Below are 16,948 nucleotides of genomic sequence, written 5' to 3' on the forward strand. Positions count from 1 at the left end.
AGTGAAAGAGTGACATTTGCAAAGGGAGAAAACCCCTGACCTGGGAACAGCAGAGGAAGGGCGAAGTGCCTGGATCAGGAGGTGACGTCACCCTGGGCTTTCACAAAGGAGAGCGTGGCCTTTTCTTTGGGGAGATAGATGACATCAGCCTCTTGAATGGGGGCTGGTTCCATTTTATCATCCCTTCAGCTACTAACGAGATTTCTCAAGCCTTGAGGGTTTTGCAGAGATCAGCTCGGGGTTTATAAAAACTGTATCCTGATCCTGCATGGCTGGCTTGGTTTGAACATGAGCCAGCGCTGTCTTGACCGCCTGTGGACACGCAGCGCTGTATCAAAGCGCTTCTAAAAAATGGATTTTGAGAGCCCTGGCAAAGAACCTCCTTGAGGTCTGCAACGTTTCCCGTAAACCTTCCCTCAGTTCTTTCCCTCACATGGGCATTTCAATAGTCTCCGTTATTGTTGGTCTTTCAGGGGAATTCCTTCTAATTTGTCGTTTTTTATTCCTTTTGTGATTTAGAGTATATGTGCCAGGGTTTCTGGGAGGTTCACCCTTTGAGGACAAAGGTTTTATCTTTTGTAATTCAAGGAACAGTTTGTGGTTCTGCATCTGTGGTAGTGATTACTTGGGGCCTCTGTGGCATGTATTGAGGACATGTTTTCATTCAGTCATTCATTCAGCCAACCAACCAGCATATATTTATTCATGACCAGGTTCTGGGCTTGGCGTTTATAAAATGTAGAGAGTGTATTTGTTTTCTCAGCCTGTCATAACAGAATACCAGATTGAGTAGCTTAAACATCAGAAGTTTATTTCTCACAGTTCTGGAGGCTGGAAGTCCAAGATCAGGTGTCAGCAGGTTTGGTTTCTCCTGAGGCCTCTCTGTTTGGCTTGCAGACTGCAGCCTTCTCACTGTGTCCTTACATGGCTTTGTCTGTGTGAACCTACTGATGGCTCTGTGTGTCCAAATTTGCTATTCATATAAGGAGGCCAGTCAGATTGGACTGGGGTCCATTCTAGGAGCCTTATTCTGGCTTCATCACTGCCGTAGTAGCCCAATGTCCAGACGCAGTCACATTCTGAGGTACTGGAGGTTAGGGCTTCAGTGTGTTAATTTTGGGGGAGACACAATTCAGCCCATAACAGAGAAGAAGGAGACAGCATCCTTGACTTCAGGGAGTTGGTCAGTAGTAGGGGAGACAGACAAACCAAATGCAGAATCCATGATCCATGATGCTGGGGGGGCAGGGAGGAGACCTAGGCTGGCCGCAGGGACTTTGAGAGGCCCTCCAGGCCGCTTTGATACTTGAGCCGAGTTTTAAAGAATAAACAAGAATCAGTCAAATATCTGGGAGGGGAAGGCATTTCTAAGCAGAAGCAGGGAGGCTTGGGTTGATTATGGCAAAGGTTTTCAACCAGCCAGTATTTCAGCTAAAGCACATGCTCCCAGCACCCACACCAAGGGGGTGAAAATTGCTTCTTGGGAGGGTGAAAATATTTTATGCTTCATGTGTAAAGCACAGATACATAGACTACATAGCAGATATATATTATATCTGTGATATTAAATTTTTTGAGCAATTGGGAAAAATTATCCAAAAAGCCTCCTTAGAAGGGCAATAATGAACAAACGATTGAGAAATGCTGAGCTAAAAGGAGGATAGAAGGTGAGGCAGGACAAGTTGTCAAAGACCAGTTGATGGGAGCCATTGCAAGAACTTGGATTTTATTTCCCGTTGTCTGTCCTGAGTCCTGCTCCTGCACGATGCAAACATTCACAGGAATCTGGAGGTACGATGCTCGCCAGGAAAGTGATTTTTGAATTGTGGTCAGCAGAGATTCTGCGGCAGGCTCATAAGGCCAGGATGTGAATCACGCAGTCTGGTCCTCATCTCGGGCAGAGACCTTTCTCTCTCCTAGTGTCACTTCCTGCTGGGCAGTGATAGAATGTCACAGAGAAAGAAGTGGTAAAACACCTCTCCCTCTCTGCCTCTAAGGTAACTTCAGCTGCGATCAAGAATGTGCCCTTTGTTCAGTAAATCTGTAAGCAAGCTCTTGGTAAAGACAGATGGGGAAAACATAGACTCCTGTGATTGTTTTATTATGTTGTGTGATATGAGATAAAGAAATCTTGTTCAGTTTGGGTCAAAATTTAAGTAAAAGAGAAGCTTTTAAGAAACATTAGTTCTGTTTAATTTAAAAGTTATTTCCCTAACTGCTAACCAGGTTTTCTTTCACATTTATACATGCTCTATCCTGTCCTACTTATTCTGGCCACTTCAGCCTATTTGATATTTTGGACTTTTCATCTTTGTGTTACTCTTAGAAAATGTTTAAGCCTGGAGACTGAAAGCGAGTACAGTCTTAGTGGAGAACCAAAGCACAGATTGCTGTATTATGATACTGTGTCTGATTTTTATTTATGGCAAGTTCTCACTTAACATCTTTTTTGGAAAGAAGTTCTTAATGGATGATGCTAATGGAAAAAAAAATCGGTTAATAAGTTTGTAAAAGTGGGATGATCACTTACTAAGAAAATCCTGCAGTTCTTTTTGCCTTGGTTTCACAATTTTTCTAGCAAGGTCCTAGTAACCAGAGGCAGCATTAAACCTATGCAGACATTTCACTATGAGCGGAAAAGCTAAATCCTGACATTATTTGCCTCCTTGACAACAAAGGAAAATACAAACACACAGAGTTGACCTTCATGTAATGTTGGCTCTGAGTCTCGTATCCAGTGGCAACCTTTTAGGAGTCTGGCATCCCAATTCCCACGTCACTACTGTTTGCAGAGGTTGAGCTCTATTTCCATTGCTACTCTTTCAAACAGTTATAAAAAGAAAAAAGTAACCCTCAAACAACCATGACCTTCCCAAATCATATATTGCACAATTTGTAATAGTCCTTGAGATTTGGGCCAAAAAGACGGGCTTTCTTGAATCTTCTGTTTGTGTTCTGGTTCCTTAGCAGCAACACCCCTGATAGATACTGCACATACTTTCCAGGGGATTCCACACTTTTCTGTACAACGTGAAAAAAGAAACCATGCATTTTTTTTCGCAGTTTCAAATTTAGCCCCAAATGACTAAACCAACACAGAATAAACACGATGTTCAGTGTAGGACATCATTTTTGTCCCCAGAGATTTCTCTTTTTGAGCCTTTACTTAAATAATGCCGTACTTGTCTCTGACATTATGTATCCAAGGACCTGTTTTTTTGTATATGCCGCTGGATATTCAGAGAAACTAAAGCCAGCCTTCCGTGGCCTTGACTCACAAAACCAAGAATGAATCTCTGGTGTAAGATAGTAATTACATTCTGGAAGATTTAGTCTAATTCTGTATTCTCTGTATAAGTAATGACATTGATATACCTTATCCCTGATTTTTTTTCCTTCTAGTTATTCTTTCAGACTACTCACAGGCTAAATAATACAGACTTATCAATACTACCTAAATGTAATTTTAAATTTATTTTAAGACATTAATGGTGATAAAAATAAAACCACGTTACCATGTTAAGAGCAAACGAAAATATGATTTAAATGCTTGGTGCACTGACTTATTTGACACCTCATTTATTATTACTGGACCAAGTAATTATTTAAAATGTTGATATTATAATTTTTGAAAAGTTGGTGTTATCTTTCTACCATGTGCTGGGCCTTTTGGCTAGCATTTTAAAAATACGATCTCTTGTCTTCTCCTAATAATCCTCTGAAATCAGCATCATCACCCGCATATTATGGATAAGAAAACTGAGGGAGGCGTCTTAGAGAAGTCAGGTAACTTCCCCAAACTCAAAGAGGGAACGAGGACACACAACCAAGTGTGTGGTGTCGAACTCCCAAGTGTTTACACAGCTGCACTCTGCCTACAAGCAAATGATTTTTCCCCACAATTTTTCATTGCAGAAAAGATGAGATGATATTGCAACGCAGAGACGGTCAGAGCTTATAGCAGGTAATTTTGCAGCTAAATTCCCACTGAGGATAATGGCTGTCTTTGAAAGAACGTGTGCTGTCTTTCCCAAGTAAATAATGTTCCCGTTCCAAGGTCTCCCCGCTGAATTGCCGAGCTCCTTCTTCCATAGCAATGATGGGGGTGAAGCGCAGTACTTAGCCAACAACTCGTTCAAAATAGCTGACTTTGCTTGTCTGTCCTTCAACACAGTATCTGCTTTATTCCTCATTCGTAAAGTGTTCTTTCTCTGGAGTGGCCACATATGGTTGCTGTAATCATACACTTTGAGCTGGGATAGACCACAGAGATCATCTGATCTGTTACCATGGCTTAGTTATGCAAAAGATCTTACAAGAGAAGTGCTATTAAAGGGAAGGATAGCTACCCCGTTAATAGATTGGTTGGACGAGGGTGGAGCGCTTGAGGGTTTGGTTAATTCAGGACCCCAGTCAGAGGGCACGTGGGCTGACTGGACGCCCGAGGCATGTGTCCTGTGAGGGACCAGCACCCTTCCTGTTGTCATCACAGAGCATCATCTCATGGCTCTGGCTTGGACAGAGCTTGGAGGGTCAGAGGACACCACGACCGTTGGCATGGCGCTGCCCTCACTTGTCCATTGGTCCATCAGGGGCAACCTTGCTGTGGAAGAAAGGCTGGGGGTTGGGGGAGGTGAGAGAAGGAATGGGGGTGGGCGAGGGCGAGTGACGCAGAGCCCTGTGGGGAGGCGGTGAGCTTCTCTCCCTGCAAACGCACTGTGTACCAAAATAATTAAATAGAAAGAGGGACTTCCCTGGCAGTCCAGTGGTTAGAACTCAGCCCTTTTATTGCCAAGGACCCGGGTTCGATCCCTGGTCGGGGAACTAAGATCCCGCAAGCTGTGCAGTGTGACCAAAAAAATAAATAAAATAAATAGAAACAAAGCCGGATTTGAGTGAATACTTAGTACGAGTGTTGAACCTTGGAAATCACATAAAGAGTACATGTTTCCTCTGTCTTTGCCTGTTTGGGGGATTTCATGAAGTAGCTCTTGGTAGTCTTACGCATGACTACTTATTTTAGGGGAAATTAGTCCAGCTGCCTTGGTCTCATTTCATTTCCTTGGAAGATGTTTTTATATATTTTGTTCAGAAATCTTCAACAATTACAAAAATGTATAAGAGAGAGAGAATGATTGATTTCTCCTGAATTGTAAGCAAAGAATTTCTACTGGGAAACTATTTTTCAACTTGGTTGGAATGAGTAGATTAGATGAAAAAGGATATAGTTAATCAAAATGAAAAGATGACAAGATCAACTATACTTGTTTGGGTCAAAAGGAGAGATTTTTAAACTTTCATATAAAGGAAATTAAAATTTATATTATGTGAAGAGTCCTAAAATATGGGTACATTGGGTTCATGTCTTTTTAATGGTATACTAAGGTGAAACACTTCAATATTCAGACTCAGAACATCTCAGAGAGTCTGATGGCTATGAAAATATTAATTTTGAATATTAATGTGACATCTTACATGGTAATTTAAAAGTCATTTTATAACTATGGACGGCATTGAATTTTGAGCTCCTTGTATCCTTATATCTATTTTCCAAGTCATTAACTGCATGTTATGACCTTATTCTTTCACTCTTTTTTTTTTTTTTTTTTTTTGTCCCTACCATTGAAAGTAGATAACTCTACTCCATATCCATTGCTGTATGGAATACATTAGACAAAATGATTATCACAAAGTCTGGGTCTGGGATGAAATCCTTATGGAAGATGAAACTTTCTGAACCCTCACCCTAAACTCTTGAGTTGGCTTCTCCTAACGTGATACCGAGCTTAAGTTTGTCTCTAGTTTTCTCAACAACAGACTTTGTGCTGAGTCTGAACGTTTATGTCCCCTCAAAATTCATGTGTTGAAACCTAACCCGTAAAGTGATAGTATTAGGAATGGGGCATTTGGAAGGTGATTAGGTCATGAGTGTGAAGCCCTCATGGTTGGGATTAGTGCCCTTATAAAGGAAGCCCCAGAGGGACCCCTCACCCTTTCTGCCATGTGAGGTCTATAACCCAGGAGAGGACCCTCAGCCTCACTTCCTAGGGCTACTGTAACAAAATACCACAACTGGGTAGCTTAAAACAACAGAGATTTATTTTTTCACAGTTCTGGAGTCTCAAAGTCGAAAATCAAGGTGTCAGCAGGGCCATCCCTTCGAAGGCTCTAGAGAAGAACCCTTCCTTACCACTTCTAGCTTCCGCTGGTTGCTGGCCAACCTTGGCTTTCCTTGGTTTGTCCGTGTGTAACTTCAGTCTCTGTCTCAGTCTTCATATGGCCCTCTTCCTTTTGTGTGTCTATGCCCAAAGCTCTCACTTCTTAGAAGGGCATCAATTATATTGAATTTCACCCCCTCTCTAATCCAGTATGACCTCATCTTAACTTCATAACATCTGCAAAGACCCTGTTTCCAAATAAGGTCACGTTCACAGGTTCCAGGTGGACGTGATTTCTGGGGGACACTATTCAACCCAATACAGGAGGTTCTGCAGCTTTGACAACTTTCCCCTCTCCTGGAGTCACCTGCTTTGTCTTCGTTCTTCTTTCTTTTTCCTCTGGAGAATTTCCCATTCCTTGGCCTTTACGTTACCTGGTTTTCTTCTCTGATTTCGTCTCGTGATTGCTCCAGCTGGTGCCCTCTCTGTCCTCACAGAATCAGTCTAACCCACAAAATCCCCCAGAAAATTAATCTGCAAATCCTTAAGATCAGGTGAATTTGGGGGCCCCACTCATGGCTTTGTCTTCAGAGAGGAGTGTTGACCTGATTTTAGTCTTCTCTCTTAGGATGGATACCTATCACTTGCCTTTCTCCTATACCTCGGGACTGCGCCACGCACTTGTAGACTGTTGGGGGATTAACTGGTAAAACCAAACCAGGAATTGCTGACTTTTTGTGGTTCTTATATGTGCCATGGTCACCATTAGACAACTTTGTCCTTTTTAAGGAGCTCGTATCTGTCTCCACCTCCATTCCAACCTCACCTGAAAGTTTCTGTTCAAAATTGCTTTAATTACATTATTTGCATGTCTCATAGGTAAATCAGGCAATCCAACTCCTGGGCATATATTCAGAGAAAACCATTATTTGAAAAAATACACGCACCCTTATGTTCATAGCAACACTATTTACAATAGCCAAGACATGGAAGCAAGCTAAATGTCCACCAACAGATGAACAGATAAAGAAGATGTGGTACATATATGCAATGGAATACTACTCAGCCATAAAAAAGAATGAAATAATGTCATTTTCAGCAACATGGATGGACCTAGAGATTATCATACTAAGTGAAGTAAGCCAAACAAAGACAAATATCATATGATATTGCTTATATGTGGAATCTGAAAAAAAATGATACAAAAGAACTTATATACAAAACAGAAATAGACCCACAGACATAGAAAACAAACTTATGGTTACCAAGGGGGAAAGGGGGGTGGGGAGGGATAAATGAGGAGTTTGGGATTAACATATACACACCACTATATACAAAATAGATAACCAACAAGGACCTACTATATAGCATAGGGAACTCTACTCGATACTTAGTAATGACCTATAAGGGAGAAGAATCTGAAAAAAAAAAAAAATATATATATATATATATATAACTAAATCACTTTGCTGCACACCTAAAACTAACACAACATGGTAAATCAACTATATTCCATTTAAAAAAAAAAAAAGAAGAAGTGAGGCCTGTGTACTGCAGGAAATAGTTGAACCTTGTTTTGGGTTGGACTTCCCCAAATTCTGAGCTCCTAGTTACCGTTTCTCATTATAGCCACCCCATGCCTGACTCCTATGAAAAGAGTCCTTACTGGTAACTCCTCCTTGGGACCCTGCCCTCTTCGCCTGCTGCCGTTTTGCATGTCAGAGGGGAATTGGACAGACCAGTGAGTCTCCTCTCAAGGTCTTGCAGAAGAGAAGGTTTTTATTTTTACATTATAGAAAAACTATTAAAATATAAATCATTCATTTTGATGAAGCATGTGAGCATAATCATTTATTATTTAAAATTTATTCTTTTACTCTACTTTGGTTTTTCAGCTTCTTTTTAACATTTACCCTGATTTCTCAGACATTTCCCTGCGAAATTAGAGGATAAGGATGTGAGGGTGTCCTGTTTGGGTCCGTTCTCTGCTCCTTTTCCTCCAGCCTCAGGGGGCTTTGGCCCAGTCACTTCCAAGCAGGCAGGCCCTCCCAGTGCTGTTGGCTTATGGAACATAGTTTCAGGAAAATGCCAAGTGTAAAGAGGTTTGAGCAATTGTAATTGCAGGAAACACAGAATGTGCTTTTAAAACTTTGGGCCTCTAATTCCATCTAGCCGATTCATTGCTAATTTGCTTTTATTAAAAACAAAAAACAAAACAAAAAATCAGCAGCCACCCCAAACCTTGAGGATAGAACATACATAGACTATGCTTTTTGTTGTTGTTGTTGTTCTGGAATTTTTATAACTCGTTGCTTGTTTTAGATCAAACAAAAAACCCCCAAAACAACAGTGTTAGCAAAGTTCTTTTTTTAATTTAATTTAATTTTATTTATTGCTTTTTTGAATTTTTGAATTTTATTTATTTGCTTATATATGGAAAAGATTTAAGTTATCTTCACAAGTAAGCAGGTTTAGCAACAACTTTTAACTCTTTCTTGTTATGAGTTCCGTAGATCAATGTGCTTCCTGCTGATAACGTAAGCGCTTCCTTTCAGTTGATGGCTGGGAGTTTGGAGGAAAATAGAATCAGATTATCAGTCACCAGTACTAAAAGTTTTATAAAGATTAACTAATTAAAACTGAAAAACATATGATTCTCTTCAGGACATTATTTTATTCCAGTTCAGCTGATATCTGACGATGTTAGCATATTAGATTTGTCAGATTTGTCTCAAATTAAATGAAAAAGAATTTTGCTTTATTTTTTTCTGGTTGCTATGGTGACTTTTTTCCTCAGTAGATGGACAGAACGGTAATGAGGGCGGTGTTCAACACTGCCGTTCCAGGGCCTTAGGGCTGAAATGCCCAACGAGGCCTAGCGGAGAGAAGGCAGAACTGCGAGTAGGGGCTTGGGGGCAGGAGGGGTTGGCAGGGGGAGGTTGGCCCCAGATCCGCCGTTCACTATGTGAGTTACAAGTCCAGCAGCCTTCTTGAGCCTCACTCTGCCCATCTCTAAAATGGGCCTGATATGATCACTCTTGCCTACCTCGTAGAGTTGTTATGAATTTCAAATAAGATAACGTGCTTATTAGAAGCACATTGAAAAACTGTGCACTACCATACAGATATGAACTATCTTTATTGTACCTTCATGAACAATTGATTTCTTATGTCTTATCGGGTATTCATGATGGCTCTTTAGCTGGTGTGGTAATTCCTCTTCCAGCTCCAGGTCTTTCTCTCGTCTAATCCCAGATCTGGATAAACTCCTGTTCTGTTGTAATACACAGTATATATGGAGTGATTGTCATATGCAAGACACTTAGCTAAAAACCTTACTTCGGACTTTTCATTTAATCTGTATCACAACCCTATGAGGTTAAGTACTAACACTGTTACAGATGAAGACATTGAGGATTAGAAAGGTTAAATCAGTTATCCAAAGAGTAGCATAGCCAGGGCTGGAATGTTTTGTCTTATGCCATGGCCTATGCTTTACTTGGTATGTTATTATATTTCCAAAAGTTTTGCAACTCTGAAATCATGTCTCCTCCATGAAAATCTTTTCTTACCAGTTGGTGCAAAGAGCCCCTCTCTCTCTCTTGTTTCTTCTGAATATGTATCCCTCAGAGCTCTTTATTCCTCACTCCATTCTACTCCTTGGTTAGCACTTTCATCATTTAATTATTTTCTCCATGTAGACCTCTGAAATGCTTTCCCAAATCATTGTCCTCTGTTTTAGATGACTGAAGCCCAGTTATAGAAAGCTTCTCTATTTTCCTACATTTGATTATTCATTCAACCAGACAGGTAACGTGATGAGGACGATCTTGGGAGTCTACCCATCACCTCCTATGTCATTTCCCGTTGGCTATTGGTCGATACAACTTCTTTCATCTCCAGCCTTATCTGTCCTCCCTTTTCTACCCTTCCTGTGACCCCCTGGTCACTCATTCAAGGTCACAGACATGACTGACAATGACATGATTTTTTTAAAAATTAATTAATTAATTAATTAATTTATGGCTCTGTTGGGTCTTCGTTGCAGTCTGTGGGCTTCTCATTGCGGTGGCTTCTCTTCTTGCGGAGCCCGGGCTCTAGGTGCATGGGCTTCAGTAGTTGTGATGCGCGGGCTCAGTAGTTATGGCTCGCGGGCTCGAGAGCACAGGCTCAGTAGTGGTGGCACACGGGGCTTAGTTGCTCCGTGGCATGTGGGATCTTCCCAGACCGGGGCTCGAACCCGTGTCCCCTGCATTGGCAGGCGGATTCTTAACCACTGCGCCACCAGGGAAACCCCTGACATGATTTTTTAAACTTATTGCACAGCCTGCTAAACTGTTTTCTCCACAGTTTCATTTGTTTTAATATTTGCAGGTGTGTCTATACCATTATTTCTACTCTAAATAAAATGTAGGCACCTGAGATTTTCCGGAAGCCTTGTTGTTTCCATCTCCAAAGTAGCTGGTTGGATTTCGAAAGAGATTTTCTTCTGTGACTCACCCAGGAGAAAGTGTATTTTAACAAGAGACCATCAAGTCCTGAATCTCACACCAAGGGAGACAGTGCAGCAAACAGTTTTTCTCTTTCCTGGCCCCAAGTAAGCTTAAATTTAATAGGAAAGTAAAATTAGGATGTTTGTTTATGTGGAAAAGCTTTTAGTATTAGACATCAGCAACACTGGGGACAGCTCCATAGGTAAAGAAGCTTTTACCAAATAAGTAGATTTTTGAATGCCACAAAATAAATTTACTTATTATAAATTTATAATAAATTTATTTATTTATTTTTGGCTGCACTGGGTCTTCGTTGCTGCATGTGGGCTTTCTCTAGTTGCAGCGAGCGGGGGCTACTCTTCATTGTGGTGTGTGGGCTTCTCATTGCGGTGGCTTCTCTTTGATGAGGAGTACGGGCTTCAGTAGTTGTGGCACATGAGCTTCAGTAGTTGTGGTGCGCGGGCTTCAGTAGTTGTGGCACACGAGCTTCAGTAGTTGTGGCACGTGGGCTTTAGTAGTTGTGGCTCGCGGGCTCTAGAGCGCAGGCTCAATAACTGTGGCACATGGGCTTAGTTGCTCCGTGGCATGTGGGATCTTCCCGGACCAGGGCTCAAACCCGTGTCCCCTGCATTGGCACGTGGATTCTTAACCACTGCGCCACCAGGGAAGTCCCTGAATTCCACACTCTTTATTAAAAATAAAACAAAACCAAAACTTGTCTCTACCACACAAGGTGCAGAAGTAGTAAATCAAAGAAAATGAACAGCTTTGCTATTCAATATAAACAAGATATTGTTGATGAGGCAGAATTAAATTATTTTGCTTTTGATTCATTTCAGGGTTTGGAACATGTTTTCTCTCCTTTAGAATTAAACACAATAGGAGTTTTTGGACTGTCTTGCTATTTCCTTTAACTGGCAGTGGGACAGTATGTGTTGATATAGGTTCCAAATCACATTTCCTGTATTGTAACCAGTTTCTTTTTCACAGCTAATTAAGTGGAAAACAATGTATAAATACAATTCAAAAGATTCACATTGTATACTCTTTAAAAAACTCTACTATTTACTGTGAATTATAGTTTTTGTTTTTCATTTATAATTTGAAAAACTCAACTGTTGGTGTGAATTTATTATTTTTCATTTTTATCTATAATTATCCAATTCCAAATTCATATTCTAATGTTTGTTAACCTAAAGATAGCTTGAATTTATGAAACAAATTATCAAATAAATCATTACATATTTGATTTTTTTTGGTTAATAGAAATGTTCTCAGTTTTGTTATGAATATATTTTCCCTTGTCCCTTAAGGAGAGCATAGAAAAAATAGACATCATTCATTTTTTCATTTTTTTGGGTTTTTTTTAACATCTTTATTGGAGTATAATTGCTTTACAGTGGTGTGTTAGTTTCTGTTTTATAACAAAGTGAATCAGCTATACGTATACATATATCCCCATATCTCCTCCCTCTTGCCTCTCCCTCCCACCCTCCCTATCCCACCCCTCTAGGTGGTCACAAAGCACCAAGTTGATCTCCCTGTGCTATGCAGCTGCTTCCCACTAGCTATCTATTTTACATTTAGTAGTGTATATATGTCCATGCCACTCTCTCACTTCGTTCCAGCTTACACTTCCCCCCATTTTTTCAGTTTTTTAAAGATATATTTTGACATAATTTTTTTTTGTTTGATACCAAGTACACATTTATTAAAGAATTTCCAAATCTAGGAAAAAGAAATGATACCCGAGAGAGTGAAGCATAACTGGCTAAATGCTGATAAAAGTCTCTCATCTGTGGAATGAAATTAGTATCGAAAGAGAATTATGCCAACACTGTACTATTGAAACTAGCAAATTCTAAAATATATTTTGGCAACTCAACATGATGATTTATTTATTTTTATTTATAACTTACCGTCACTTAGCACGTGAAAGATAAAATAGAATTCACTATTTTTTTTCAAATCAAAACTTATTGAAATTACTCTTTGCAAACTGAAGGAAAAGCAAAAAGAATTTAATGATTTGCAGGAGGGCATGTGGTAATAGCAGTTTTTTTATGTCTACAGATGGATTTTTTTTTCCCCAAGGGGCATTTTTTCCCAAGGGGCTTCTTTAGCACTGCTTGTACTGTGGCATATGCTCAATAAATATTGATTGAATGGATGGATGGATGGATGGGAATTGGAAAGTTATTTTATGTCTTTCAAAATTTAGAAATACAAAGAGGGAGTTAAATTTCTACCATAATTATCAGAATTAACTTTATATTTCAGTACTTTATAGTTTTTACCATAAAATACCACTGAATTAATTTGTTCTATTTTGCGTTTGATGTGAACTGTTAAATCAAAGTTGTTACCTTTTGGTAAATTGAACTTCAGAGGTAGTGAGATTATGAAGGAGAAAAAGAAAGCTGCAAAGAGTCTTCAAGCTCCAACAGTTTCTTTGTCTCCTCCTCACAAACACACAGTATTTTTCCCCAGTATGGTATCACTTTTAATAATATTGGAATTTCTCTTTAGGAGACACACACATAAGTGCTATTCATGAGCAAAGAACATGGCATACCTAAAAATAAAATTGTGCTTTGTTTTTTTATAAACCTTGTTTATGTTTATTTTAAACCTTAGGGAAAAGTATACTGTGGGTCTCCAGAGCTGTAAGTGGGTAAATAAAAAAGTACTGTAATTTTTCAAAGCATCGTTGACTGCCAAGAATCTGATATTATCATTCCAGCTTACAGCAGCTCAGTTAAGGGTATTAGTATCCTGCTATTTGCAAAGGAATTTGCAAGGAAACCTAAAACAATTGGAAAAGACAATGGAAAAATATGATACAGACTTTTAGATGAATCGACTATGATTTAAAAAAAAGAATTAGATTATCTGATGAGCTGAATCTAAATAAAAAGGCAGGTGAGGTATCCAAGCTTCCATTCCTTGTTCTCTTTTATATTATGTGACCACAAAGTTATTTTCTGCCAAAGGTTTTTTTTTCATTGGCTTGCTTATTTGATACAACTGAGACCAAGAACCATAGGAGCTGAAAATGTAGGTTGAAAAAAATGGGGGTAACAGACTGGCTTTGCTTACCTATAATGTATTTTAGTAAGAGATGATTTCCATGGGCCACTGTGTTGCACAACTCCAGGGAACATCGTTTGATGGAATACACTGTGACTGGCGCCCCCTGGGGTTGTGCAGTGGTGCTGAGCACATATACAATCTGTGCTGATTTTGGCTTCAGGAATATTTTCCATGGATGGTTGTAGTCGGAAAAATATTTTTGAATCTTCATGCACTTATGTTTTTTTAACATTCACCACAGGCTACAAACAATGTCAACACGTCTAATTTTAAATAGCTTTTTTGCAGGACTTTAACCAGAAATAAAAGCAGAAACTTGATAGGAAAGATACTGTCCTGTACAGCAAATTTAAAGTCTGAAAACACAGAGGTTTTTCAAATGGAAGCAGGAAACTGGCCATTCAAGAAGATGGTAGCGTGTTGAGCTGGAATCCGATTTCTTTACACAATCAGGATCCTTCTTGGAATTCTCAGCTCTTTTCAGTTAAGTGGAGATTCTGTATGAAGACTCTTTCTTTTGAACTTTTATAACACTTTTTTCTAACTCCCTGTACAGACAAATAAATTTGCAAAGGTGGATAGTAGACATGACCTCAGCTTTAGTGTCTTAATGTGAAAATGCACATACATTCACGATGGAGTGAGGAGGCATTGTCATTTTTAAACATGAAAAGCCTTGACGCTCAGTAAGGGAAGGTGCTTGGAAGAATTTACCAACTGATTAAGAATATTCTGGAAAATAGAAAAGGGAGCTACGTTAACAGAGCAAACAATTTTTTTTTTTAAACAATTTTTTTTAATCACCAAAAATTGCTTTTGGAAAACAAAAGAAAAATATTTAGAATTTTTAGAAAAAAGTTTATCTTTTTTTCTAATTTTATCTTTATTTTTTTCTAATTTTGTCTTTAAAATTTGAGCCTTCCTCAAGTTTTACTTCTTCCATAAATTTTTCTCTCCCTTTCCATTCTTCAATCTCTGAATTCTTACCAACTATGTGAGTCTGTCGAGTGTAGTAATTAAGAACCCCGCGTTGCCGGATTGCACGGATTGGTTGATAGCGGGAGATTCTGCGCATGGGTGGCTCCACCACTCACGACTTAGGTACCGTGGACAAACCACTTGACCTATGTTTGCACTGATTTGCTCATTTGAGAAATGCAGATAATAATGATATTTGCTCCGTGTGGTTCTTATGAGCGTTAAAATAGGAACTATCTGTAAAGTGCATCTATGCGCTCAGTAAGCAGTGGCAGTGTTTTACTGTGTACCACGTGTTGTAGCATTTGATTATTTGTTATAATGATTTGCCTTAATTACTTTCTAAGGCATGATGTATACATTCATAAAACATATGCTAGACTCTTTTTCCATGCCTGGGTTTAATACGTCAGTTTTTTGTTTGGTTGGTTGGTTTTTAGATATACGTTTCCCAGGGCCAGGACCTATATCATTTTTGTTGCTGTTTTTATATGTCATTCACTTTATTTTTTAGAAGAGTTTTAGGTTCACAGCAAAACTGAGTGGGAGGCGGAGCTCCCATGTAACCCGGTCCCCACCCATGCACAGAGTCCACCATTATCAGCCTCCTCCACCAGAGTGGGGCATTTGTTACAACTGATGACTCTATATTGACAAAGTCCACAGCTTGTGTTAGGGTTCACTCCTGATGTTGTACATTCTGTGGGTTTCGACAAATGTATGACATGTGTCCACCCTAACGGTATCATACAGAGTAGTTTTACCACCCTAAAAATCTTCAAAAAAAGCACTCTACCCATTCATCTCTGCTTCCCCTCCAGCCCCCGGCAACCACTGGTCGTTTTACTGTCTCCATAGTTTTGCCTTTTCCAGAATGTCATACAGTCAGAATGATACAGTATGTAGCTTTTCCAGACTGGTTTCTTTCACTTTTTTTTTTTTTTTTTACATTTAATTTTATTTATTTTTGGCTGCACTGGGTCTTCGTTGCTGCACGCGGGCTTTCTCTAGTTGCGGTGAGCGGGGGCTACTCTTTGTTGCGGTGCACGGGCTTCTCATTGAGGTGGCTTCTCTTGTTGCGGAGCACGGGCTCTAGGCACATGGGCTTCAATAGTTGTGGCTCACGGGCTCAGTAGTTGTGGCTCGCAGGCTCAGTAGTTGTGGCACACGGGCTTAGTTGCTCCGCACCATGTGGGATCTTCCTGGACCAGGGATGGAACCCATGTCCCCTGCATTGGCAGGCAGATTCTTATCCACTGCGCCACCAGGAAAGTCCCTCTTTCACGTCTTAATATGCATATATATTTCTTCCGTGTCTTTGTGTGGCTTGATAGTCCATTTGTTGTTAGTGTTGAATAATATCACATGTCTGGATGGACCACAGTTTATTTATCTAATTCAGCTACTGAAGGACATCTTGGTTGCTTCCAAGTTCTAGCAATTAAGAATAAGACTGCTATAAACATCTCTGTGAAGCTTTTTTGTAGACATATCATATATATATTTTTTAAAATTTCCTACAGTCTCTCATACAAAGGTAAGGATTTTTAGCACTTAGAATTCCACATCTTAGGTCTGAAAGGACTTAGAAATAATGCATTAGATACAAGGAAACTGAAGACCAAGCGACCTGGTGTTGACTGCTCATACGGTCTATTGTACCTCCTACCAGGAAATTCTTACCTATATATAATGAAGAAGATCTAAAAATTAGGTTGACGTTTTGAAAATATTACCAAAGGTTTGACGTGGTGAGAATAAGAGCTGTGAATTATCGCACCAAATGATACAATCAATTTTTTTAAAAGAGTGAATTTAATAAGCTGTAGCCATGGTTTTTTCTCATTGTTTTATAACTGCTCATTATAACTTTATTATGACTTTATAACTTCTCTCCTAAACTAGGCATCGTGCATTTTGAGTTATGTTTTGTGTAGCTGGATTTTTGACTTTTTCCCAGTGGCCGATGCCCTCTTTGAACTGACTGAGCCTTGCTCTTTTCACAGGTTGTGGCGGAGAGTTGTCTGGGGACACGGGCTCCTTCAGTAGCCCCGGCTACCCTAACAGATACCCCGCCAACAGGGAGTGTATCTGGTACATTCGCACAGCCCCTGGGAGCTGTGTTCAGCTCACCATCCATGACTTTGATGTGGAGTATCACGCAAGCTGCAACTTCGATGTCCTGGAGGTAGGAATTTAGATAGTTTTCCGCACGTTATTGGATTT

General features: G+C 39.7%; 1 protein-coding gene across 1 annotated transcript in view; it reads left to right on the plus strand.

Annotated features, from left to right (window-relative positions):
• CUBN (cubilin) overlaps positions 1-16,948 on the plus strand; it is a 267,353-nt gene that overhangs the window by 95,562 nt on the left and 154,843 nt on the right. Inside the window, exon 29 of the mRNA XM_059910072.1 lies at positions 16,729-16,910. Within this exon, the coding sequence (XP_059766055.1) occupies positions 16,729-16,910 (182 nt within the window). The remainder of the gene's footprint in view (positions 1-16,728; positions 16,911-16,948) is intronic.

This window comes from Balaenoptera ricei, chromosome 2 (genome assembly GCF_028023285.1).
Source record: "Balaenoptera ricei isolate mBalRic1 chromosome 2, mBalRic1.hap2, whole genome shotgun sequence".
Lineage (NCBI taxonomy): Eukaryota > Metazoa > Chordata > Mammalia > Artiodactyla > Balaenopteridae > Balaenoptera > Balaenoptera ricei.